A 26,714-nucleotide genomic window follows, 5' to 3' on the forward strand; every position below is an offset into this window, starting at 1 on the left:
TCACGGCGCACCCCTAGGGAGGTGGCAGCCCAGAGGTCCTCCTGCCATAGAGTCACAGCAGCCCAGAGGGGCAAACACGGACACAGGACACCAGAGGAGCAAGGTAGGTACTCGCTCTGAAACAGAAAACACACGTGGTCACACTCAAAGGCACATCTGTCCAGCCAGGCACATACCACACACGGCCTCAGAGATTACAGCCACACCACACATGCATGCACGCGCGCGCGCGCGCGCACACACACACACACACACACACACACACATGAATAACCACAGATGTGCATGCACATGTAGGAGCACACACTAACACAGGCATACCCATTCAACTGTGGCCTCACACTCACGCCCACACTGGCAACCACCCTGACCTTCTGGATCTCTTGCAGACCTTGCTTCTGACAATGAGGCAGAGCCTGGCCTCCGATGGCCCCTCAGGATCCTCCAAGCCTACCTGGCCACTGAAAGTGCTCCCCACAGACCCAGGTCTCAGGCACAGCCTGAGCCCTGCAGCCTAGCCACCCAACAAGACCCATCCTCCAAGTCCACTCTCATCTCAGCCGTGGCCCTTCCGTCACCCACCATCCAAAGCCCCCAAAGGAGACGCTGCGCTTCCTGCGGAACATGGTGGTAGCAGTGTAGCCCCGGGTCCCAGAGCAGTCCCCGGGGGTTTGTTAGAAAAGAGCTGAGAAGCGGCAGGGTGACAGCCACAGTGTAGGGTGGGGTGCCAGGCAGGGCACCTCCCTCTTCGCCTGTCCCCCAAGTTGAGCTTCCGGTGGGTGAGGCCGCAGGGCCTGGAGGTGTGTCCTGCACTCCAGGAGGCACCACGGTAGGCAGGGAGGTCACAAAGGGCAGCTTCCCCACACCCAGAGGAACCCACAGCTCCGGAAGGGGCTCAGCCAGCAGATTGCACCACAGCCCCATTTGGCAGCTGGTCCCACACGGCAGCTTCCTGGTAACCAAAGGAGGACCAAAGATTCCCATAGCCTTGCCTGGGAGGGAAGGGGGAAGCCAGCTGGCAGCCTCGAAGACTAGGACCCTTCCCGACAGCTCCAAGGTGCCTGAGACAGGGAACTTGCTGCTCCTCGATGCTCAGTGCACAGTCAAGAAAACCTCCACGCGTGGGTAACTGGCACTCATCAGTACACACAGACATAAGTATACATCCACACATATGGGCACAGAGCAAGCACACATGGGCACGTGCACCCAGACATGTGCATATATACACGCCAAGGACACACATGTCTACTTGAGCACAAGAATGCTCACATAGAAACCATTAGACATGTACCAGTGCACACTCACATGTGCGCTGTGCATGTAAATTAACACAGACTTTTACAGAGATACGTGAACACCTCTAATTTACCTGTAGATGCCCATCTAGACACATAGACATGCATGAATGCAGACAGGTGTTCATATACACGCAGGAACATACACATCCATATACTCAGAATGCTCATGTGCCTGGAATATGTCATCACATGCGCGCGTGCGCGCGCGCGCACACACACACACACACACACACACACACACACACCGACTCTGAACTGCACTTCTTGGGCCCACTTGAGGGTCTAGATCAAGCTGGGAGCACTTCCCCGATTCCCGTGGGCAGGGACGGGAGGAGAACAGCCCTTACTTGTATGCAAGCAAGTTCATCATCGTTCTAGAAGGAAATATGGGATAGTCCTCACGGTCACTCACAGTCACAGGAACCAGCGCTGACAGTGATGTCACACACCAGCAGCGCTGACACAGTGAAGTCCTCTGATAACAGCCCTTTGATCACAATCACTACAGAGACAACAGGTTGAGTCGCCCTGAGGAACAAACAGTGAAGGACAGGAAGCTTCTCTGGTTGCCTCCAATGACCTCTGACCCCTTCTCCACAGTGCTACAAGCAGAGCTTGCTACCTCTCCAAAGATCACTCTGGCTCCCAGCAGAGAAACCTGGATGTCCTTGGTTCAGGCTGTACCTCATGTTCACTTGCTGGCCCCAGAAAGGAAGATTCAGCCTGGATTAGTTCAGACCTCGCTGAATTTACAGGCTTCCCACAGGATGCTTACTCCAGCAAGCTGCTCCTGCAGCTCATGCCTGCATCCACCCCATGCCCAGGAGATTCCCAATAGGTCCCAAACACACCCCGGATGTGCCACCTGCCCTGCTTCCCTTTAATCTCCCTCAGAGAGAAATATATATGTGTGCTCAATCAGCCCCATGGTCGGGGTGATTCCTGTCTGGGCCTGAGCAGCCCAGCGTCTACTCTGCTGTCCCCAGCAACAGGCTCAAAAGACCTAAGCAGGCCCTAAGGCCCAATCCACAGATGCCTTCAACTCTCTCTGCACCATGTCCTGAACCACGGGACAGGAGGCCAGGACCACAAAGTGTATAGGAGACTAAAGCCAACCTGCAGGAAGACGGCAGAGAAAATGGACAGAGAGAGATCAAGTTTGTTTTCTCATTCCTCAGTGTGTGTGTGTGTGTGTGTGTGTGTGTGTGTGTGTGTGTGTGTGTGTACATGTAAGCACACCAGTGAATGGGCATGCACATGTATGCCTGTGGAGAGGGTGGTCTTAGATATCATCCTCAGAAATGCTGTTGTTCATCTCCTTTGAAACAGGGTCCCTGTTGACCTGGAGCTCACCAATTATGCTAAACTTGCTGGCCAGGTTGCCCCAGGTATTCTGTCTCTGTCTCCACAGGGCTGGGATTACAAGTGCACACTGCCTGTGCTAGGGATTGAACTCGGGTCCTCACACCTGCAAGACAGGCACTTTGCCTACTGAATCATCTCCTCAGCCCAGGAATCAAGGTGTTTGTTTGTTTGTTTGTTTGTCTTGTTTTGTTTTTTTGGTTTTTGGTTTTTATGTTTATTTGTATGTTTTGGGGGGTTTTTTGTTTGTTTTTTCGAGATTGTTTGTTTGTTTGTTTGTTTGTTTCGAGACAGGGTTTCTCTGTGTAGTTTTGGTGCCTATCCTGGAACTTGCTCTGTAGACCAGTCTGGCCTCGAACTCACAGGCCTGGCTCTGCCTCCTGAGTGCTGGGATTAAAGGCGTGCACCACGCCCCCCTACCCCCCATCCCCCCACCCCACCCCCGGTGAAGGACTCAAGTTTTAAGAACATCCTCTGAGCTCCTGTCTATCTGTGTCAGAAGTCAATGATCCAGTATGAACTGGATCTTTCTTCTCTCCTCTTTCTTCCTCTGTCTCACCACTGAGAAAGTCCTAAGAAAAAGCTTGACAAGCAAGACAACGAACAGCCCATCTTCCTCTCTGCCTGCCTCCACGGCCAAGTCTGAGACTTCCTCCAGTCCACCAAGCCACCTCACTGGGTACCAAAGCTCCAGGGTGAGCCAGACAGTTCCCAGAGGAGGCTGGGGTGGGTATCACATGAGTCTACTAAGAGCAGAATACCCTCTCCAAACTCCTCATTTTACATCAGTCAGCAGGAGCTGAAGGTGAGGCTGTCTCTGGAGTGCACACTGACATGCTTTCATGTATGCGTTAAAGAAAGAGGTGGTGTGACAGGTGCACCAGACTTGGGCACACCCCACCACCCACACAGACCATGTGTGAACACTGCCCATCACACTTCTGCTGGAGAAGACACAGTTGACAGATGTTCTTATACTAGGCTTCCTGGTCCATGGAGACATGGAGGTTTGAGGCCACCTATACCAAGTGTTCCAGAGCCAAGAAGGACCTGGGCCCAGGCCCAAACAGCTGCACAGTATTAAGGCAGCCACAGGGTGGATTTCAGGCTTGAGGCTAGGCTAATCTCTGTCTGCTGAGTTTGACTCCTGGCAGTCACAAAGAGCACTGGTAAGACTCAGACATCCCCCAAGAAGCAACAGCAGCCTGGGGCACTGGTAAGGAGGGGACTCGGAGCATCCTGGATTCCTCAAGGATATCTGGATCCAGAAGTGTTGGAGAGGCTAGAAGAACCTGGAGTCCCTTCAGCCCCCAGGGTAAGAACCCAGACAGACAGAGGGACGCTCCTGTGTGACTATTCATTTCAACACCTTACCCTGGAGGCAAGTAAGAGCCATTCCAGAGACATCTGCATTGGCCCCTGCTCAGCCCTCAGGCTCCCAAGCTCTGAAGATGGTGACCTCACCTAATTGACTTAACCTTTCTGGTCTCAGTTATCCTCTCTGTCATACAGGAAGGATGCTACCAACCATGTTATGGATGAACGGAAATGCTTGGTACAGTGTCCTACCCTGCTATGGGAACCATTATAATTACCAACTACCATGACCCCGCCCCCTGCCCCAGTGCCTTCCAGCTTCCTGCCCCCACTTACTCTGCCCTTTTGGTTCCTCTTCTGTGGGGTGGGCAGAAGGAGGCCACCCAGCTCTCTGGGAAGGATTGTGAGCCAAGCGAAAAGGGAAGCACTATGTGAGCCTGCCCAGCCTCCTTGCCCCACCCACCACCCACCACAGTCCAGCACTCTCTCACACCTCTGCTGAGCCAGAGCCAGGGTAGCACCTATTTCTGGGAGATCACTATAAGCCAGCACTAACGACCTAGCTTGGTTCAGTCAAATACCAGTCACTGAGAAAGAGACTGGAATGCAGAATTTATGTAGCACCCATTGTACAGAGTGGAAGACTAAGGCCTTTGAAAGCAACGTATGGTTTATGATGGAACAGTAACGATATGGGAAAAAACAAGTACAAAGCCCTCCTAGCACCCGCCCAGATGGGCTCCATCCCTGGCCAGCTCCTAAACACACACACACACACACACACACACACACACACACAAACACACACACACACACACAAGAGCCTACTTTGGGTCACAGGTCACAAGGTCCAGCTTCCCCTTGTGGAGCCTGTGGGTATTTCTGGAGGACCGTACTAGGGGATAAGACTTCTCAGGGCCCCAGCTTTGGGAGAGAGCACCAGCTAACTCACCCATCCCACAGGCTTCTGGGTAGATGGAACTGGAGAGCTGGCTGGGACCAGAGGACAACCAAGACACCTGTCATCAGCAGCCCCTTCATGGTGTTCCCAGGAGGAAAGGAAGGGGCAGTGTAGTCTCCTCTGCCTGGGCAGCTCAGACCTTGTAGGTGCCAGTGAGGGCTGAACAAGGAGACAAGCTCTTCCCAGGGCACAGGGGTGGGCAGTCACAGAAAGTTCAGGAAACAGATCCCCCAAGAGAAGTAGCACTGAATGGGCCAGCCTATACCTGTCCCCACCCAGATGGCGGCAGGCCAAGCGGGGCAGCTCGGTTCTCATCTCCCTCTTCCACTTCAAGCAAGTTGTCTACTCTTTGGGGGCTTCGGTCTACCCTCATCAAGCAGTCCCCTACTCCCTTCCCAGGCCAGATGAGGACAAGGACAGCGGCAGAGAAAGACGGGGCTCTCTAGGGGAATGCAGGTCACTTCCCTGCACACCTCTCTCGGTGCCAGAGCCAAATGTCCCATTGCACAAGCCCAGAAAAGCAAGATGATGACAGACACAACTGCAAGAGGCCACTTGTGAAAACTGGGCTTCGAGAGCCAGACTCCCGCCTGCTTCCATTGCGCAGTTCCCTCCTCCCTGTTCAGGACGGCTGGCCTGCCGAGAGAGTGGCCACAGTGTGGGGCTGTGGGCTACAGAAGTGACAGATTCCATCACAAACATTCTAAAATAACAATAAGGCAACCCTTTTACCAATCAGATAATAATGGCTTTGAAACAAACCACAGAAGCTGTCACTTTAGAAGCTGGGGGTGTAGTTTGTCAGCACAGTGCTTTCACAGCGTGCACCAGGCCTTGGAATCTAGTTATGTAAACCAGAAGCAGCAGGATCGTGTATTTGAGGCTAGCCTGAGCTACATGGCGAGACTGTAAGGCTAGGCCTGTAATGTCATCACTTGGAAGGCTAAGAGAGAAGGACAGCTGTAAGGACAAGGCCAGCCAAGCTATAGAGTAAGACCCTGTCTCAAAGCAATAATAAAATAAGATAAATTGCATACCTATACTCCCATCACTTAGGAAGTAAAGGCAGGGGAATCAGACCTCCACAGACATCTCAAGTCAGGAAAACAAAGTTACTGGGTGTGGTAACTTTTCCAGATCTCCATCACATAACATGCCTGTAATCTCAGCACTCAGAGGCTAAGGCAAGAAGATCTCTGTGTGTTCAAGGCCAACTTGGTATACATAGTGAGTTCCAGGCCAACCAGAGCGTCATCTTGAGAATCTGCCTCAACAAAAGAAAAGCATGCCGTTGGAACTTCTAAAACACCACTCATGGCCTGATTTGGGATCTGGATGTTGGCTTTATAAGGGTATGTTGAATTGGTGGGAATTCATCAGGGGCTTAAACTGTGTACACTGCTATGGAAGTATATTATACTTCAGTAGAAAGGTTTTTTTCAAAATTCGCATGTCCTTTGACCTAACAGCTCCATTTCCTATTCTACTCCCTCTCGAGGGAGCATGCTCAGAGGTGAAGGCCCAGTTGTCCTTTCCAGGCATCCACCACATCACTGTCACACCCATCAAACACTAAAAACAATGGAAGTATCCAACCTGGTGGGGGCAGCAAGAAACACAGACCTCCTGGCACCAGGGTACAGGCCAGCCAACACAAAGGATGCTGCACTCATGATGGTGGGCATTGTGAAATAAAGTGAGCACAATCAATCACACTCTTGGGTTCAGAGTGTTCGGAGGGAGGATTTAAGGGGCAGGAGTTTGTCTTCCCTCTGCTTCCCTGAGCTTCCTTACACTAGGAGGCCTTACTTTTATAATTAGAAAAAAAAATAGTATATACTCTTTAAAATAAAGGAAGCCTAAGGAGACAAACCCATTGGGTTTTTTGTTTGTTTGTTTTCCCGAGACAAGGTTTCTCTGTATAACAGCCCTAGCTGTCCTGGAACTAGCTCTGTAGAACAGGATGGTCTCGAACTCACAGAGATCCACCTGCCTCTGCCTCCCCAGTGCTAGGATTAAAGGCCTGTGCCACCCCCACCCAGACAACAAAGCCATTGTTATAAAGTGGATTTTTGGAAATGTTGAGGGACTGGAGTTGCCATTCAATGATAGAGAATATGCTTATTTCAAATGTACTAAGTGTGAGGATTATTGGCTGTAAGGACCCTGGGTTCAAACCCCAGCCCTGTGGCTTGTCAGTAATGTGACCTTAGGTGAGGTCCTTAACTGACCTTTAACAAACATTCCATCTATAAAGACATTCCATCCATACCTTCCTTATAGGGGCATTGGGAATCAAAATAAGATCACACACACTAAGCCTTCAAGGCCATGCCTGCCACAGGCCTGAAGACTTGTCAACTAATGTGAATAAATTCCTTCCCATTCCTAGGCATGGTGACACATATCCATGATACCAGCTACTACAGAAGCTGAGGCAGGAGGATTGTGAGTTTGAGTTTAAGGCCAGCTTGGAGTACGTCATAAGTTCCAGACCAAACTAGACTATGTAGTAATACCATGCCTCAAAAAAGAAAAGGCACTCTGATCTACCATTCAGAAGGGAGGTCGGGGGATCATCCCCTGATGATTCTGATCCAGTAAGACTTTCTGGGGTGACATACACTCGGGGGCATTCCTATTGGCTATCAGTAGCCTTGGACACCAGGGGCTGCCCTGAAGGGGCTTCTCACTAAAGAAGATCACACCTCTAGGTCATTGCCCTCCATCTGGTCCTTCCATCCAGATGAGCCACTCCCAAACCTCTTCCACACAGCTGAGCATCTGGGTTCACGGCTCATCCTGGTGAGCCAGAAGGTGCGTGCTTGCGCCCTCTATGTACAATTTTTGGTAGTGCAAGGAGAGCCCAGGATGTCTCCTTTTCCTTTCTTTCTGCCTCTGGCAAAAGGGATGGAGGGGTGGAGAGAATCCTCAGTTAAGCATAAGCAACACCACCCTGAGGAGGACAAGTGGTCCAGGCCTGCGTCCCAACACTAACTGTAGCTGTGGAGGAAACACTTCAACTACCCCAACCTGGGCCTTTTCAGCTATAAAGAACAAGAATACATTCAGTTGATTCTTCCTTCACTTTTTCTTTTAAGCCAGGCTCTTGCTAAGTTGACCAGGCTGGTAGTAAACCTGCAATTCTCAGCCCCACCAAGTAGCTAACCAGGCCCAGCTTGTTCATGTTTGAAACGGAATCTCATTACGCAGCCTAGGTTGGCGTACCCTTGGATCCTCTGGCCTCAGCCTCCTGAGTGGTGGAGTCACAGGCGTGTGCCACCACAACTACCAACGTAAGTCATTTCTTGAGAGATTCCTATGAGCCAGGGAAGCCAAAATTCCTTTTTCCATTTAATCCTTATCACAACTATATTCACTTTGTTATAATGAATAGGAGGCTCAAAGTTAAGAAGTTAAACCTCATGGTCGTAGAGCTGCTGGGTAGCAACGGCAGAATCCAAACCAGGGCCTTCCCTTTAAACTCTTTTGCTATCCTTACACACAAGGCTCTTACACAGAAAAGGGTAGAGTTGAATGTGAGATGCCAATGGGTTGGACTTAAGCAAATCTCAAGATTCTCCCTGGCTGGGGAGTGGTGATGCACACCTTCAATCCCAGCACTCAGGAGGCAGAGGCAGGCAGATCTCTGTGAGTTCGAGGTCAGCCTGGTCTACAGAGTTAGTTCCAGTACAGCCAAGGCTACACAAAGAAACCCTGTCTAGGCACAAGGGCCCCTTTCCTGTAAGTTGAACATGAACTCCAGTGAAGGCAGGTGGCTAGGACAGGAGGAGAGGCAAGGAGCTCACCCAGATGCTGAAATGGGGTGGGGGCTGCAGCTCAAAATCAGCACATTCATGATTCAGTCACTCGGGGATTTCCTTGCATAAAGATGAAGGTGCTGTCTGGGATTCAACTCAGACCCAGGCCCCGAGTACATCTAGAGCCCACCCTCAGGGTGCCACCATTAGCAACAAGTAGAAGGAAATAAGGCTAACTCGGGATGATAAAACAACCTGAGACAGGAAAAAAAAAAAAAAAAAAAAAAAAAAAAGCCTTTTCAGGCCAGGGATGCAGTTCAGTTGGTAGAGTCCGCGCCTAGCACACACAAAGGTCTAGATTCGTATCCCAGCACCACATAAACTGCACATAGTTCCGAGTGTCTGTGGTCCTGGCACTCAGGAGGTGAGGGCAAGAGGATCATCCTCAGCTACATAGTTAAGTTCGAGACCAGTCTAGGTTTACACAAGACCTTGTCCCAAAGAAGAAAAAGAGGAAGAAGAGGAGGAGGAGGAGGGAGGAAAAGGAGAAGCAAGAGGGGTAGAAGAGGAAAAGATGGAGAGGAAAAAGGAAGGAAACAGATGATGAGAGGATGGGGAGAGGAAGACGAGGAGGAGGAGGGCTGGAGAGAGAGCACAGTAGGTGAAGCGCTTGCCTTGAAAGCATGAGGGTCTGAATTCAATCCCCAGAACCCATGTTTTGCAGGGGGGGAAAAAGACAAGTATGGTGGTGTATGCTTATAATCTCAGGATTGAGGGGGGTAGAGGCAGATCCCTGGGGATCACAGCAAGCCTACTTGATGAGTCCGGGTCCTGTCTCAAGGAAAAACATTAAAGTGCCTGACACCCGAAAAAAAGAAAGTATCTTCAACAAATGGTGTTGGCATAACTGGATGTCAATATGTAAAAGATTACAAATAGATCCATATCTGTCACCATGCACAAAACTCAAGTCCAAGTGGATCAAAGACCTCAACATAAATCCACTTACACTAAACTTAATAGAAGAGAAAGTAGGAAGTACACTTGAACGCATTGGCACAGGAGACCATTTCCTAAATATAACACCAGCAGCACAGACACTGAGCACAACAATTAATAAATGGGACCTCTTGAAACTGAGAAGCTTTTGTAGGGCAAAAGACACGGTCAATAAGACAAAAAGACAGCCTACAGAATGGGAAAAGACCTTTACCAACCCCACATCTGACAGAGGACTGATCTCTAAAGTATATAAAAAACTCAAGAAACTAGACATCAAAATACTGAACAATCCAATTAAAAAATGGGCTAAAGAGCTAAACAGAGAATTCTCAAAAGAAGACAAATGGCTGAAAGACATTTAAAGAAATGCTCAACATCCTTAATCATCAGAGAAATGCAAATCAAAATGACTCTGAGATACCACCTTACACCTGTCAGAATGGCTACGATCAAAAACACTAATGAGTCAAAAGTACCTGACACCCAAGGAACAAAAGATGAGGTAAGGTTGACGACTGCCCTCCACACACGTGTGTATACCCGCATGTACACTCACATGCCTTGTGCACCTGTACACACATGAACATGCATGTGCACACAAAAGAGAAAAATTGCCTTTTCCATTCAAGCTTCTGCTTGTCCTACTACAAGCCCCACCTTTAGGAAGGCTCTACATATGCCAGGCAGTGGTGGTGCATGCCTTGAATCCCAGCACTTGGGAGGCAGAGGCAGGCGGATCCCTGTGAGTTCAAGGCTAGCCTAGTCTACAGAAAGAGTTTCAGGACTGCAGGACTATACAGAGAGACCCTGTCTCAAAAGAAGAAGAAGAGGAAGAGGAAGAAGAGCTCTACAGTGTCCCCACTTAGCTGATGGAGAAACTGGGGCACAGAGGGACTAAGTCACATTCTCAAGGTCAAGTGCTAGGGCGGAATGTGTGACTCTGTACCGCAGAAATCATGCTGTATCACTTCTAAGGCTGGATGAGAAACGTGAGATAACTTCCTCTGGATTTCTTGGGGTGCTCGCCCCCTCACCCAGCCACTATGCCGTGCAGAAGCGTGAACTGGTGCACAGGAGAGGGCATGAGTAGCCATGAGGAGAAGAGCCGTGTGTGACACTAAGCCAACAGGCAACATCCAGGGCCAGGCATGAGCAACGGAGACAGCAGGTAATTCACCCCTAAGCCTTAAATCACCCAGATGACACTGCATAGAAAAGATACCAGTGTTCCCTGGCGAGCCTTGTCCAAATTGCAGATTCACGGGCAAAATAAATGTTGGCATTGTTGTAAGCTGTATGCTTCTGGTGGCTTAATATGCTGTACTATATCCCTAGAGGAGCAGCAGCGCCTGAATCTGAACCGAGCAAGCTGGCCCTAAAGCTCTTTCTGCAGCAAGCCCTGCTGTGCTAGGGGCAGTCTAGAGGAAGGGACTAGAGCCAGCGGTCAGAGGTCAGAGGTCAGAGGTCAGAGGCAGACCTAACTTCAGTCATTAGCCCCTCATCCGTGAACTGTTTCTGGGTTCTGTTGTGGTGTAGTTTGGTTTGGCTTTGGTTGGTTTGTTTTTCGATCCCTGCCATGTTCTGAGTTCTCTGCTAGTTCTGAGATTTGGGTGACTAGATGGACACACCCATGCTAGGTACCGATGGGAAGTGAGCAGGCAGGTATGTATAGTGGATTGATGTTATTCAAAGGAGACCACATGGCCAGGGAGGCCTGTTTCAGTGGGGTAACCCTGGGTGGCTTCTCTGGAGGGGAGGTGACAAGGATGAGGCAGACACACAGGGCAGAAGGGACGGCAAGTCGTGTCCAGAGCCAAGCCAGGCTTGGCTTCCAGCTCCATCACTTCCAAGCCGTGATCTTGGGGAATGACCTCCACAAGGAGACAGCAAAGAGCTGCTGCTTCTCAGGACTGGCAGCCCCACAGGTAAAGGTTGTTCCAGGGAGTAAATGAGCTAACACACGTGGAGCACGTGGCCCGGAGCCTGGCACAGGAGAGCTGTATAAATACCACTGGCGACAATTTTAATTCTACAGAGACCAAGACCCCAGTGGGGAGCCCAAGGCCTGAGAGACCACTCTGGCTCCTGTCAAAACCGTACTAACCACAGCTAATGGGGAAGAGTGTGTACAGGGGGTCAGAGAGCCTGCCTCCTGCTACATAGACAAGAACCAGAGTGGCTCATGGGATGGAAAGAGGATCACATGCTTCCCCAAAGAAGCTAACACAGGCCCTTCTACCCACCCCTGCAGCCATTCTGAGTCATCCCCTAGACCCATGTGTATGCCCAACACACACACACACACACACACACACACACACACACACACACACACACACCCTTAATGCTCAGGAGGACCTGACTGGAGGTTGGACTCTCATCTCTCTCCAGGGGCCACCCTAAAGGCAATGGACACCCATACATCCCAAGAGGGGTAAGCAACTTTCTCAAGGTGGTGATGGGAGGCAAGGTAAGAAAGGCTGGAGAGAGGGCAGAGGAGAAGACTCAGGGAGCTTCAGGAAGGGCAGAAACCCTGCTGGGGTCAAGTATCGCCTGCCATCACACTCTCCAGTACCCTGGAGAGCGCCCAGCAGGCGGCTGGTGCCTACATCCAAACAAAGAGAACCCGGAACAAGCACAGTGCATGCAGAGACACACCAGCAGGAGTCACAGAGATCCAACAGCAAGGCCTCCAGCACGCACACACCGCACACACACATGCACACGAACACGCACACACACACACACACACACACACACACACACACACACACACACGCACACACTCGGTCCTTCTGTCTTCCTGCCACTCTCTCCCTGCTCTGGTTGTCTTCCAGTCACTGACCCTGGTCAATCAGGTACCCATGCCTGATGCCATCTGCTGATCCAGACCTGGTAGAAACCAGCCAGCCCTGCATGACCTAGGAAGGAGACTATCCAGTGACTAAATCGGAGAAGGGAGGAGAGGTGACCTGGTCATGGGACGAAGGTGCAAATCCTTAACCAGAGCCTGGGCCAAACAGAGGGGTCAGTACAATCTCTGTCATAGGCTGAGGTCTCAAAATGCAAGCCTGGCTTTGGTATTCCACGTGCCTTTGAAGCCCTGTGGCTGCTTGATGGGCAAGAAAACCCTTATCCATATCTGGATGCCCTTAACAGTGATAACAAACATACCTACAAAGGACAAAATGACAGATAAGAGCAGGCATGAAACAGAACTTCCCACTGGAGAGATAGCAAAGCACTGAAAAGGTGAGGAGTAGATGGATCTGGTAGCATTACAGTTTTTTAACTAAACTCATTAGAACAAAAGCCACCCTTAATTGTAGAGGCCACACTTGTCTTTAAATGACTGCTAAACCTCCCCGGCCTCTGTGGGGTGTGACGTTCGTTGCCTGTAGACAGAGAGATGGAGTCAGTGACCTTTGTAACGCCAGCCTGAGCTGTCTGTGCGTGATCAGGAGGCAGCTGGATACTTCCCTACAGCATGACCTCTCCTGGAGGGAGTGCCACGTTGCTTGGAGATGGGAGAGGGTAGGGCAACAAGGGCTACCTGGTACCATGGCAACAGGCCCTGGCTAAGGCACATCCACAACTTCTTTAGCAGATCGTAACAGGACCTAAGTGTTTGCAGATGGCACCTCCCCTGTCAAAGAGGGTGTGATAGCCCAGGAGGAGCAGTAAGTACAGGGGAGAAAGAAAGGGGAGGAGACCGGAGGGGGCGAAACCCTGACATATGAAGCCCGCTTGGCTCATGCTCTAGGACTCCCCACGTAACTTTCAACCCGTCCTTCTGTTCCCTCTCACCACCAACTCTCTCCATCAGGTCCAGCCTGCGCTACATTTCAGCCACCTCTAACTGCAGGTACCGAGGCTGCCAACTCACCCCCAGCCCTGTCCTCCAGCATTTTGGCTATCTCCTCCCAGTCTGCTGTGTCTCCTGTCTTGCTCTTCAATTTCCCCAGGCATCCTCCACCCTCTGCCCTGTCCTTTCCTGACTACAGCCCAGACCAGTGCCCACGACCATCTGCCAGCTCCAAACGCCAGCATCCACCCTCCCTCCACTCCTCCTTCCAGCACCTGCTTCCAAGCTACTGCTCTCTCGTCCTCCCCTGCCCACTCTGGGGTGCCTCCACCCTCCTGGGTATCTTTGGCTCCAATTCTCAGACTGTGAACCAGATCTATTCAGGCCTGGGGAACTGGGCCACAGCCCTAGAGGCACCAACCAGCACAGAAGTTGACCATAGAGCCTCAGACTCCACAACCAGAAAGGGTCTTAGGGGTTGTCTATCCGGTCTCCACCTCCACAGAAGTGAATGAGACTCTGTACCACCGGGTCCTGCTGCCTTCCCAACTGCTCAGAACTATTCCATCAGTAGGCCCTTAGCCAAATACCTCCAGAATCCAATAGAGAGCCAGAGATCCTGGTGTATGCCTGAAATCCCAGCATGTGGAAGGTGGAAGTAGAAAGATTTGGAGTTCAAGGCCAGACTGGCTTACATGTGAGTGCCCAAAAAAAATGTTTCAGCAAAGCCAGGCACAGTGGTGCCCACCTATAATCTTAGCTACTTGGGCAGCTGAGGCATGAAGAAGATTATGAGTTCAAGACCTGCCTGAGCTACATAGCAAAATCTTATATTTAAAAAAAAAAAAAAACTAGATAAGGAAACTGAGGCTTTAGAAAAAAAGCTAGGTAACTTGCCCCAGGTCAGTGTGTATGTGTTGGCTGGCTCAGAGTGTCATTGCAAAGCCTCTTACCCCACCTCCTGCTCCAGCCAGCTCAGTAGTGACCAGTCAGGCCCCCCACCCCAGGTTGGAAGCGCCACAAATCAGAGCTGAATGATGCGCGTGCCAGGCCCTCTTTGCAGAAGTGGTGTGAGTCCCCACAGAAAACACTGGAGCTTCGCTTGTGTGTCATGTGGAAGCATAAGGGAGTTCATGGCCATGGCGCCGCCCTTGGGGGAAGGGGAGCTGCAAATGGTTTCTCTCCCCAACAGAGCAGTTCTGGAATACAGCCCTTGGGCTTCTCAGGAGACCCCTCGGGGTTGCGGGGAGAGAAGAGCAGCAGGTGGTCATGAAGACCTCTGCATTGCTAGCCTTCCCGTCCTGTAGACTCTCTGCCCCACTGCCCTGAAACCACTGGGGGCAAGCCCTTCTCCTAGCATTCCTAAAAGGGGGGATGGGTGAACACACAGAGAGTGGGGGATGGAGCAACAATCCACATCTGGATCTCAGTGTCAACCAATTGTCACCAACAACGTCCCCCCAAAGAGCAGTTAAGCCTTTGTGCCTAGCCACTGTGTCACCCCGCCACCATCGCCACCCATACCAGGCCCCTTGTCCTGTAAAGTTCGTATCATTCTGAACCCCTGTGACTCATCCACACTTGATCAGATTTCTTTATTTGTTTGCTGCTTCGGGGAATTTGGGGTTTGATTTTGAGTTTTGGTTTGTGGCTTCTGAAATAGGGTCTCACTCTGTAGCCCAGGCTTGCTTTGATCTCACGGTAATCCTCCTGGCTCAGCCTTCTGAATGCTGGGATTACGGGCATAAGCCACCACACCTCGAAAGGGGTTGTGGGAAAGGGTGGAAGGCTATGGCCGTGAGCCTCCCAGGAAGACCTTCGGGAACAGAGACCACTTCCTGTTGAACTAGGACCCCCTGGGCTGATGTAGTATCCCATAGGTTGTGCCCTGACCCTTCTCCCAAGCTTAACATCTGCCCCTGACCAAAAACAGCAACCACAAAGGGTCTTGGCTTCAACCTGTCCTCCCATCCCAGGCTGCAACCTTCCCCCATTCCTCAACATCTAGTGAGGGAGCAGGGACCTGAGGCTGCTTCCAGAAACCTGAGCAGACACATCCGGCAGACACCTACCCCTAGAACCGGGCGACCCAGAACCCTTGCTTAGAGGTGATGTCACAGCCTCTCCCAAGTCCTGAGGGAAATCACTGCCCAAGACCTCACAGGCCCTGAGTCACTCCCAGCCTCCAGACAGCTGTGCAAGCTTTCTGTTTATTCCTCGCCCACAGCAGGAGGAGCAGAGGGGAGGAGAAGCCTTCTTCTCCAAGGGAAACTGAGACCTATGGGGCTCAAAGGACGGCCCTAGTGTCAAAAGGCATCCCCCAATACCAGCCCAGGACTATTCTAGGAATCCCATTAGAGGCAACCCTGATGGGGGCCTGTTCAATGGAAGCTGGTCCCTGAATTCAGAGCCCAAACCCCAACAGCATGCAAATGCCCTTCAGATTTGGTAAGGGTGAAAGAGAGCTGTAGAAGAAAGAAAGGTGCCCCTTGCCAGCTTCCAAGTCCAGACATAACAAGTGTGGGCAAAACCAAAGGGCAATCTATAGAATTCCTCTGTCCTGTAAACAGGACCCCCACCAATGGCTGGCACTGCCACACCCACCCAAGGCCTCTAGAAATGAGCATCAGGCGGTTGCAGGCTGGCATTGACCCACGGGTCCATCCAAGTCTCTGGACCAGCAACCCCAATCCTACCTCCTCTCCCTGGAACAAGCACAAGCTGGCCTGAGGACAGGCTGACAGGCTGGGGCTTCTGCCCTTGCCAGTGAAAACAAGCCCTCCCCTCCCCATCCCGCAGCCTAGCTTCAGGGTCTTCTTGGGGTTCCTGGCTTCTTTCCTGCTTCTGCCACCTGTAAACACCCACGTCTGACCTCCATCTCGGTCAGGCGTCTCTCGACAGACTCCAACCGGGGGCTAACCAACATCACACACACACACACACACACACACACACACACACACACACACACACACACATACACACGCCCCTCTTCACTGTATGTGTGCAAGGCTGCACCCGCACACCTAGCAAGGATTTCTAAGGATCATCACCCTACCTCCCAAACAGAATCCAGTGAGCCCAACTGCTCTGTGCGCTGGGCTCACGGAGCTCACCCGGGCCATCCGTGTTTTGCCAACACACGCATCCACTCTCACAGCATCCACTCCAGTTCCACGCTCAGTCACACCCAGGACTCGCGTCCAGATGCACGCCGGCTGTGGAATTACAACCCAGCCCCGAGCCACTGACTGACCTTACCACACTCCTGACGTGGACAGAATGTCAACAGTCAGTCCCGCCGGCTCACCCAAGGCGCACGCTGGCCGGCGCAGCGTCCACGGCTCTCCATCCGGACCGAGCCCCCTCCTCCTCAGCGCGGGGTTCCCCCGAAGCCCGCCCAGTCGCGTGCACCGTCACCGCGGCGCGCACACGCGCACACCGGGCCGGCACAAAGCTGTGCCCCGCCACCCGCCCGCCCGCCCGCCCGCAGCCGCTCGCACACCTGGCGGGCGCGCCCCCGGCCTCCGGAGCGCGCGTACGCAGCCGCTGCCCGTGCCCGCTAGAGCCCGCGCTCCCGCCCCTCGGAGCCGGGTCCCCGGCGGCACCCACCTCGCAGTTCCGGGAGACCGGGAGGGAGCCCGGCGGTCAAAACCACCAGGGTTAGGGTACGGCGGGTCCTGAGTGTCGAGAGCCCTAGGGGATGCTCATGTCCAGCCCGCCAGGGGACTGCCCGGGTGGCTCCTCCTGAACAAAGGTGTGGGGTGGGGCAGGCCCTGGGGACCCGAGGATCAGAAGGAGGGAGAAACCCACCTGCCCGCAAAGGTTCCTGCAGGACAGATAGAAGAACTGTCACTGGGAGACGGAGGTGTGGAAAGACCCATAGGTTCCTAACGGGGTTCTCCGGGAAAGCGTGCTATTGGAACTTGGCAGTAGGGGACCCTCGAGGACTGCCGAAGACCCCAAAGCTGGCCCCTGCCTGGGACCTAGTAACCTACAGCTTTGGTTCATTCACTCTGCCGACACCATCCTATCTTCCAACAAACCAAAGCTGCTCCTGAACTTGAAGGTGTTTGAGGAAACGATGTTCCAGGCTTTCCCTGTAACCCCCACAGCAGGCAGCTCTAACACACAACCGCTAATGGGAAGCTCATTCCCCAGAGGCAGCACTCAGGCAGCTTCAGCCCTTAAACGCCCTTTATTTGCACAGAAATCTTCCTCACTCCTGTCCGTTGGTCACAGCTCATTCTGTTCTGGCCACAATGTTCTGTTTCTAGAACATACCTCGCACTTGCTGTTTCCCGGAGCAGGAATATATTCTTACATCCATGTCCGGCGTCCCCACCCCCACCCCCAACGCCCTCATCAACACCTTCTCCGTATGGCTGTCCCTTTGTGCAGTTTAAGACGGCTTTCCACCTCTTTCCACATCCCCACACAGGTCAGTTATTATTTCTATACTGTGTTTTAGACTTCCTAGCCATCTGATCGACTTGACAAACTCATCTCCATATTAGCATGCTGATGGTTGACCTCTCGCACTGGAGCGTGTATATCATGCAGGCAGGACCCTTGCCTAGACCACCGCAATTCCAGGACCTGACCCAGAGCATAGTCACCACGGTCAGAGGTGGAAGCAGGAGAGGAAGGCAGGAAGGGGCTGGCCACAGTCTGGGTCCTGAAATGCTAACTGCTCAGGCATTGGAGAATAAGTTCTGGCATGGGATCCAGCAGAGGAAAGTCACTGTCACTGGCTGTGGAATCCACAGACAGCCTTAGAACAAAGGACACTTCCCTCACTTTGGATCCTGCCCTAGCACTTCAACCCTGATTCCAGTGTTCGGCAACAAAGATGATTTAATAATTCAACAGCAACCCTCACCTGAGTTTGATGCTCAGGACACACATGGTGTAAGGAAAGAATCAGTCCTGAAAGATGTTCTCTGACCTCTGACCTCCACATGTATGCCATGGCACACATGCACACATGCGCACGCAAGCACAGAGAGAGAGAGAGAGAGAGAGAGAGAGAGAGAGAGAGAGAGAGAGAGAGAGGGAGAGAACACATAAATGTAATTCTAAAATAATAAAATTGAGCTGGGTGGTGGTGGCACACGCCTTTATTCCCAGCACCTGGGAGGCAGAGGCAGGTGGATCTCTGGGTTTGAGGACAGCCTGGTCTACAGAGCAAGATCCAGGACAGCCAGGGCTACACAAAGAAATTCTATCTGGGAGGGGAATTTTTTTTTTTTTTTTTTTTTTTTGAAAAAAGAAAGGGAAAAAAATACTTGAGAGCTTATTTTGGGCAGTGTCTGAAACAGAAGCCACTCAATCAGAACCCTTCAGGAAGCTACTTGCCCTGCTCAGGTACCTAGAAAAAGACAGGATAAGAGACCAGCTTTGATTTTACCTTATCCCTGTCCACCATCAGCCCCTTATCCTCCAAGAATACTCCACACCCTCAGCCCCAGTGAAGCCTGAAACCAAGTACAGCGCCAAACTCTAGGTGTACTGTGTTTTTCCTATAAAGATAGCTTGGAAACCTTTAATCACAGCACTCAGGAGAATGTAAACTCTGTAAGTTTGAGGCCAGCCTGCTCTACATAATGGATGTCAGGCCAGCCAAGACTACCTAGAGAGACCCTGTCTCAAAAAGAGAGAGAAGGGGGGAGTTGAGCTCAGGAGCTTAGAGTGCTGGGGCTTTTACAGAGGACCTAGGTTTGGTTCCCAGCACCCGTGTGGGCTCACGACTGTAACCCCATTTCCAGGAGGTCTGACACCCTCTTCTGGCCTCCGCCGGAATCAAGTGAACACGGTGCATGTACATGCAAGCACATTGGTATATATAAAATAAAAATAAATAAATACTAATAATAACAGATCTCCCAGACTTACAGTGGTTCCAATTACAAGTGGTTGACTTTAGGACTGTGTGAAAATAGGAAGACTTTTGGTCTTTTTCCTGGCTGGAGATCTGGCATACATACGCTCCTGAGATGCTGGACAGCAGCCATGAGCTATGGCTCTCAGCTACACTTCACAAGGGTAAACAGCTGATCCTACAGTGCACAGTGTTGCCAGCTTTGGAAAGTGGCATTCGATAATTACTGGACATAATCAACACTTTATTGTAAAAATAAATACAGCTACAAGCTGAGTGGTGGTGGCACACGCCTTTAATCCTAGCACCAGGAAAGCATAGCCAGGCGGATCTCTGTGAGTTCGAGGCCAGCCTGGTCTACAGAATGAGTTCCAGGACAGGCACCAAAACTACACAGGGAAACCCTGTCTCTAAAAAACAATAGATAGCCGGGCAGTGGTGGCACACGCCTTTAATCCCAGCACTTGGGAGGCAGAGGCAGGCAGATCTCTGTGAGTTCGAGGCCAGCCTGGTCTACAGAGTGAGATCCAGGAAAGGCGCAAAGCTACATAGAGAAACGCTGTCTCGAAAAACAAAAAGAAAAAACAAAAAACGATAGATAGATAGATAGATAGATAGATAGATAGATAGATAGATAGATAGATAGATAAAGCTACAATGTTCAGTAGGTCAGATGTATCAAATGCATTTAATATTTCAAACTTACAGTGAGTCTGCTGGAATACAGCCCTATTGCAAGTTGAGCACCTGTACATGTAAACCAATATAAAGTTGAGAACTTTCATCTTTTTCCCATAAATGAAGAACTTTACAACTCTTCTTTGACACATCAAAATTGTCAGCATCTCTAGTCTGGCACCTTGGGAGCCATTAAGGAAAAGAAGAGTTACCTGAACACTAGCACTGAGATTCCAGGGCCATGGGTCTGATAGCCAAGGCAGCTGCTAAGTGACCCACAGGTAGGAAGCATGCACAGTGTAGTCACATTAGGCAGAGCAATGATCTGTATCCCAGGTGAAACAAACCAAGAAGGAACAAGATTCCATTGGCTACTCAGAACAAGCTTCTCAGAGCAACACATCTTTTAACCTTATGAATGTTTGTTTGTGGAATCTTCCATTTGCTACTTTCAGACTGTGTTTAACTATGGGTAACTGAAAGCTTAGAAAGTTAAACTTCAGAGAAGAGGGGCTCACTGTATTGATTTGGACCCACATTCCAGCTTCCAGGACATCTTGGATCCCATTGATACTGGGATGATGCCTAGGTTCTTGCTGACAGCAATGTCACCAACATGCAATCCACATCCATCCTAGAGGCATCCACGAACATGCTGAGCAGAGCTCCAGTAACAGCAGCCCACTCATCAGCCTCCTTAACTGCAGTCCCCCTGCCCACGTTCCTCTATGTCACCTGAAAGGCTCTTGTGGGAAATGAGAATATTTCTTGCAGAAACGCACATCCGCTGTCTCACACTTCACCAACCGCAATGCAATTTCTAGTCTAGAAAACTAATCAGATAAACAATCTTTCCCTGGCAGGGTGGGTTCTCAGGGAATTCTTTCAATAATGATAATCATTCAATTCTTCCCTAAGTTTCCCCAAGCCAATCTCTTTAATAACAGACTCTGAAGCTTGAATCAGGATTGATGTTCAGCCTGTTGATGTGAGGTTTCTGGGTGGCACCATTTCCTCTCTTTGTAGAGCCAGAAATCGCCCTCCCTGTCTCCAGCCTTTCTGTGTGTGCCTTGAGCAAGAGAGTCAGTCCATGAGCACAGAGGTCACTAGCCCCGCCTCTCACAGCTGTGACTGACCCCGAGATCTTAGCTCCTCCAACAGAGAAGACAGCAGTATCCAAATCACCTCATCGCTCAGTCAGTTCATTCCCACAGAGCATTTAAGTGATACACTTAATAAGCACTGAAATAATAAACAAAAAATATCGGGGTATAGTGGTACATACCTGTAATGCCAGTACTCAGGAGGCTGAGACAGGAGGATTGGGAGTCCCAGGCTGCCCTAAACCTAGGCTACAAAATGAGACCCTGAACCAAAGAAAATAATAACTGTTGGATGGTGTTGGTGCATGCCTTTAATCACACCACTCGAGGAGCACAGAGGTGGAGCTCTGTGAATTTGAGTCCAGCCTGGTCTACAAGGTGAGTTCTAGGACAGCCTGGGCTTTTACACAGAGAAACTCTGTCTTGAAACCATCACCACTCCAAAAAAGAAAAGAACAGAGTTGAAGATGTAGTTCCGCTGGTCGAATACTTGCCTGGCATGTGCGAAGCCCTGTGGGATCCCCAGCACCATAGAAACTGGACATCTTTTGAATACAAGTATTTAATAAGTTACATGGTAATCTGAGCATGGGGACAGTGGAGACAGAAGGATTAGAAATTCAAGGTAGCCAGGCAGTGGTGGCGCATGTCTTTAATCCCAGCACTTGGGAGGCAGAGGCAGGCAAATCTCTGTGAGTTCAAGGCCAGCCTGGGCTACAGAGTGAGTTCCAAGAAAGACTCCAAAGCTACACAAAAGAAACCCTGTCTCAAAAACAAAAATTGTATTTATTTCAAAAAGCCGAGTGATGGTGGCATACTCCTTTAATCCCAGCACTCAGGAGGCAGAGACAGGCAGATGTCTGTGAGTTCAAGGCCAGCCTGGTCTACAGAATGAGTTCCAGGACAGGCACCAAAACTACACAGAGAAACCCTGTTTCGAAAAACCAAAAAAGAGAGAGAGAGAGAGGAATTCAAGGTAATCATCAGCTACTTATTGAATTTGAGGCCAGCCTGGGCTGCACGAGATCCTATCTCAAAGAAAATAATAATAATATGATGATAATAATAAACAATATTCTAACACAAAAATAATTGTGGCCATTGAGCTATAATAGACTCCTCTTCAAGTCCTCCGAGCTGAAGTCTGTCCAAGGGTGAAATCTGAAGTTGCTTCCAATTGTTCTATCCTGCCAAATGGTTGCCTTCCTCCTCCAAGGAGCCTGTCTGCTCCTGTGACCCTGAAGTGCATCCTTCTTTCTGGCTCAGTGTGCAGAGCGGTACCATCAGCCTCAGACCGCCTGGCAGGAAGCCCATCTCTCAGCTCCCTGCCTAACAGCTTTGGGATCCCTTCTTAGTCTCAAAGTTAGCCTCTTGTAGCTTCCCAGTGAGTTCAGAAGCAATATATGATGTTCATGTGGGAGTCACTCACTGGCTATTGAATGAGCTCTTTCCCGGACCACTCATGGTTCCAGGATACAGAGGAGGATAAGGTGGAAAGGTCCCTGCCTTCCACCCCAGGGAGCTTACAATGCAGTAGGGGACAAAGACAAGGACAAACAGACCAATTAGACATGTCACACAGTGGTGAGAGCTTGGAAGGAAAGAAAAATAAGCCACATTATGTCAGATGGCAGTTTGGCATGCAGGAGGGCTTTGCAGATGGCCTAAAACTAAATCACAGTGTGTCCTTCATGACCACATCTCATTAGAATGATAGTTCTCAGGGGCAGACTCTTTCTTTGTAAGCAGTCACAACCATAGTCTTGGATTTCAGGGTAGGGCCTGGGGTGTGTGTGTGTGTGTGTGTGTGTGTGCATGCATGTCTGTGCATCTATGTGTCTGTGTGTCTGTGTTTTGCCTGAATGAATGTCTGTGCACCACATGGTTGCCTGGTGACCACAGATGCCAGAAAAAAGCACCAGATACCCTGAATCTGGAGTTACAGGTGATTGTCATCTGCCATGTGGGTGCTGAGACTTGAACCTAGGTCTCTGGAAGTCTGCTCTTTAACATGGAGCCATCTCCCCAGCCCTATTTTTACTTTTCTAAAGATTTGTTTTGGAGGCTGGAGGGATTGTTCAGTGGTTAAGAGCACCAGCTGCTCCTCCAGAGGTCCTGAGTTCAATTCCCAGCACCCACATGTCAGTTCACAATGCCCTCTACTGGTGTGCAGACATATATGCAGACAAGACACCTATATATAGAAAACACATAAATAAGTAAATCTTTTAAAAAAATTATATTTATTCGTGTGTGTGTGTGTGTGTGTGTGTGTGTGTGTGTGTGTGTGTGTGCAGTTGCCTGAGGGGACTAGAGGCATAGCATCCTTATGGAGCTGGAGTTACAGACAGTGTGAGACACCCATTGTGGGAGCTGTGAACATTCATGTCCTCTGGAAGAACAGTACTCACTCTTAACCAAGGAGTTATCTCGCCAGCCCTTTACTTTGTATTTTGAGACAGTCTCTCTGAGCTGTACATGTATGCAGGCATGTGCAAGTGGAGATCACAGGACAATGCTCAGGAGTCAGTTAGCTCCTCCCACCCAGGGGTTCAGAGCTCCATCTCGGGTCCTCAGCCTTGCATGACAAGCACTTTTACCCACTGCGTTGCCCTGCCAACCCCATCCTCCCTTTTAAAGAACCAGCTCGTCTCCAAGCCTGAGAAATCTCCACAGACATCACATTCTCAAGACTCATGATGTCCTGAAGGGAGGGAAGATGCATGCAGACCCACTTTACAGAGGAGAAAGCGGGAGCCGTGCGTTAACTCCACTCACTCTGTGCGTTACTACAACGGATAAACTCTTCCCGGGACCCCAGGAGTCCCCCTCATCGAGGATTTATGAACTAGTGTGGGCTAGCTGTAGAGGCGAGAAGCCTGGACCTGCATGAGGAATGAGGGAGGGCTCGTGTAAAGGTGCACACCTTTAATCCCAGCACTCAGGAGACAAAGGCAAGCAGATCTCTGTGAGTTCGAGGCCAGCTTAATCTACATAGCAAGTTTCAGGCTAACCAGAGCTACATAGTGAGATCCTGTCTCAGAAAAATAATAATAATAATAATAATAATAATAATAATAAACAGTGAGGGGTGGGAAGGGGAAAAGGCAACGGGTAGGAGTTTCCTTTACCTGGAAGGGGATGCAAGGTCAGCTCTGCTGAGGATTCTGTGTTGCTGAGGGCTATAGAGCCACTGGAAGGCTGTCAGCGTTCTCTCTTCTGTTCGGAATCGCCCTTCCTGCATGTACCTGTGGAAAGGACGGGTGAGTTAGGAGGCTCTGCAGAGCTTGCTCCTTTAGACAAGTACACCTACACCCACATTGCCCTGCTCATCTGCCAGAAAAGCCCCATCTGCACAGGCCACCCTAAAATGACTCTGGTGAGGAAGCAGCTATGGGGAGCAAGTCGCAAATCAGTCGGTAGAAAAGCTTTCTAGAAGTTGGCTGCTCGGAGTGGAGAAGAGTCACTTGGAAGTGATGAGTTCCCTGTCACTGGAAGTATGTAACCAGATATCAAGCATCAGAAAAATGTCTGTCCTGTAATTCCAACAGGGCTAAGACAATGGTGTGGGTGTGGGTGTGGGTGTGTGTCCAAGCACATGCACTGTGCACGTGTATGCACTCACCCACACAGGCACATGTGGAGACTAATGTTATATGTCATCTATCACTCTCCGCCCTATTTTTTGAAAGAGTATCTCTTGCTGAACCTGGAGCCCACTGACTGGCTAGACTGGCTGGCCAAAGAGGCCCACTACTCCTCTTAGGGATCCACCTTCTCCACATCCTCCAGCCTTAGGGTTACAGAGGCACTGGGGATCCAAACTCAGGTACTTGTGCAGAAAACACTTTACCCACTAAGCCATCCCCCCAGCCTGACACTGGCCTTTCTGCTCTCACACCAGAAGGACTACCTGGAGTATGACTCGGGACTCAGTGTCAGAATCAGATCCTCCGCACCCTTACGGTACTCTCGAAGAGTCCCAGCTGGCCCCTGGAAGGATCGGAGAAGCTGGGCTGGACAAAGCGAACACAAAGGGAAGGCAGTCGCTCTCCTGCTCTGACCAACCCTTCCTCATAGAATCATGCACTCATTCACTAATTCAGCATGTATTGAACACTTAGAGCAGTGGTTCTCAATCTTCCTGATGCTGCGACCCTTTAATACAGTTCCTCGTGGTGTGCTGACCCCCAACCATAAAAATTAGTTTTGTTGCTACTTCATAACTGTAATTTTGCTACTGTTATGAATCACAATGTAAATATCTATGTTTTCCAATGGTCTTAGGCGACCCCTGTGAAAGGGGTGTTCAACCCCCCTGAGAGGGATGGTGATCCATATGTTGAGAACCACTGTTTTAGAGGATGGAAAGGCAGACATAGTTTCTTACTCCCTAGGGCTTTCAGTCCTGTGAGAGAGAGTATCCAAAAATAAATATATCATGATCCAAGCATAGTACTGTATTACTGTAATCTCAGCACTTAGGAGGCAGAGGCAGGAGGACCACTACAAATTCAAGGTCAGCTCCATCAAATATTGAGTTCAGGCTAGCCAAAGCTACATAGAATGATCCTGTTTCAAACAGGCAAAAAAATCCTCAGGCCGTGGTGGCGCATCCCTTTAATCTCAGCACTCGGGAGGCAGAGGCAGACGGATCTCTGTGAGTTTGAGGCCAGCCTGGGCTACAGAGTGAGATCCAGGACAGGCTCCAAAGCTACACAGAGAAACCCTGTCTCAAAAAACTAAAAAAAAAAAAAAAGCCGGGCAGCAGTGGCACCTGGGTCCCCTGCAAGAGCAACAAGTGCTCTTAACTTCTGAGCCAGCTCTGCGCACCAGCCTTTGCTAGACTAACATCCCACAACTACCCAGGTCTGCAATTATCTGTAGATCAAGTCTCCAGAGGAGCGTCACTGAGTTAACAGAAAAATGCATTCAGAATTAGTACAGGTGGTCGGTGACAACTGACTCCCTCATGGTAGTACAGGAGAATGCTGTAGTAATGATTGATTGATTGATCATTTGCTTCATTAATTTTTTTGCCTGGTTTTTTGTTTGTTTGTTTCATTTTTTTGTCTGTTTTTGTTTTTGATTTTTGAGACAGGGTTTCTTCTTGTAGTTTTAGTGCCTGTCCTGTATCTTGCTCTGTCGAGCAGGCAGGCCTCGAACTCACAGAGATCTGCCTGGCTCTGCCTCCCGAGTGCTGGGATTAAAGGTGTGTGACATCGCCGCGCTGTAGATTACTCACTTTTTGAAAATATAATATTGTCACGTGGTTCACACTCTAATGGCACCAAAGTCATCACAATGCTCCCCATATAGTGCTCCCCATGCCAGGCTCTTACACAACACTCCTCATACAATGCCCCCCCATACAGTCTTCCCCATAGAGTGCTTCCCATAGAGTGCTCCCACACACCCACTCTGTTCTCATTGTTAGTTTATTGGTGTGATCGGTTTCCCCATGGACATGACAGATGCACGTTTGGGTCAATCTGAGGAATCTAAGGATGGGGGAAGGCAGGGAATTGATGTCAGAATAGGGT

General features: G+C 50.3%; 1 protein-coding gene across 5 annotated transcripts in view; it reads right to left on the reverse strand.

Annotated features, from left to right (window-relative positions):
- Rap1gap2 (RAP1 GTPase activating protein 2) overlaps window positions 1-26,714 on the reverse strand; it is a 227,712-nt gene that overhangs the window by 192,011 nt on the left and 8,987 nt on the right. The window contains exon 2 of one of the 5 annotated variants that reach the window (XM_015996156.3): window positions 24,303-24,419. In XM_015996156.3, coding sequence (XP_015851642.1) covers window positions 24,303-24,419 — 117 coding nt within the window. Of the gene's footprint in view, window positions 1-582; window positions 673-16,765; window positions 16,991-24,302; window positions 24,420-26,714 lie in introns of those variants that run through there. The other 4 variants (XM_042282377.2, XM_042282379.2, XM_076542880.1 and 1 more) reach the window with 4 other exon arrangements.

Source organism: Peromyscus maniculatus, chromosome 8 (genome assembly GCF_049852395.1).
Source record: "Peromyscus maniculatus bairdii isolate BWxNUB_F1_BW_parent chromosome 8, HU_Pman_BW_mat_3.1, whole genome shotgun sequence".
Taxonomy (NCBI): domain Eukaryota; kingdom Metazoa; phylum Chordata; class Mammalia; order Rodentia; family Cricetidae; genus Peromyscus; species Peromyscus maniculatus.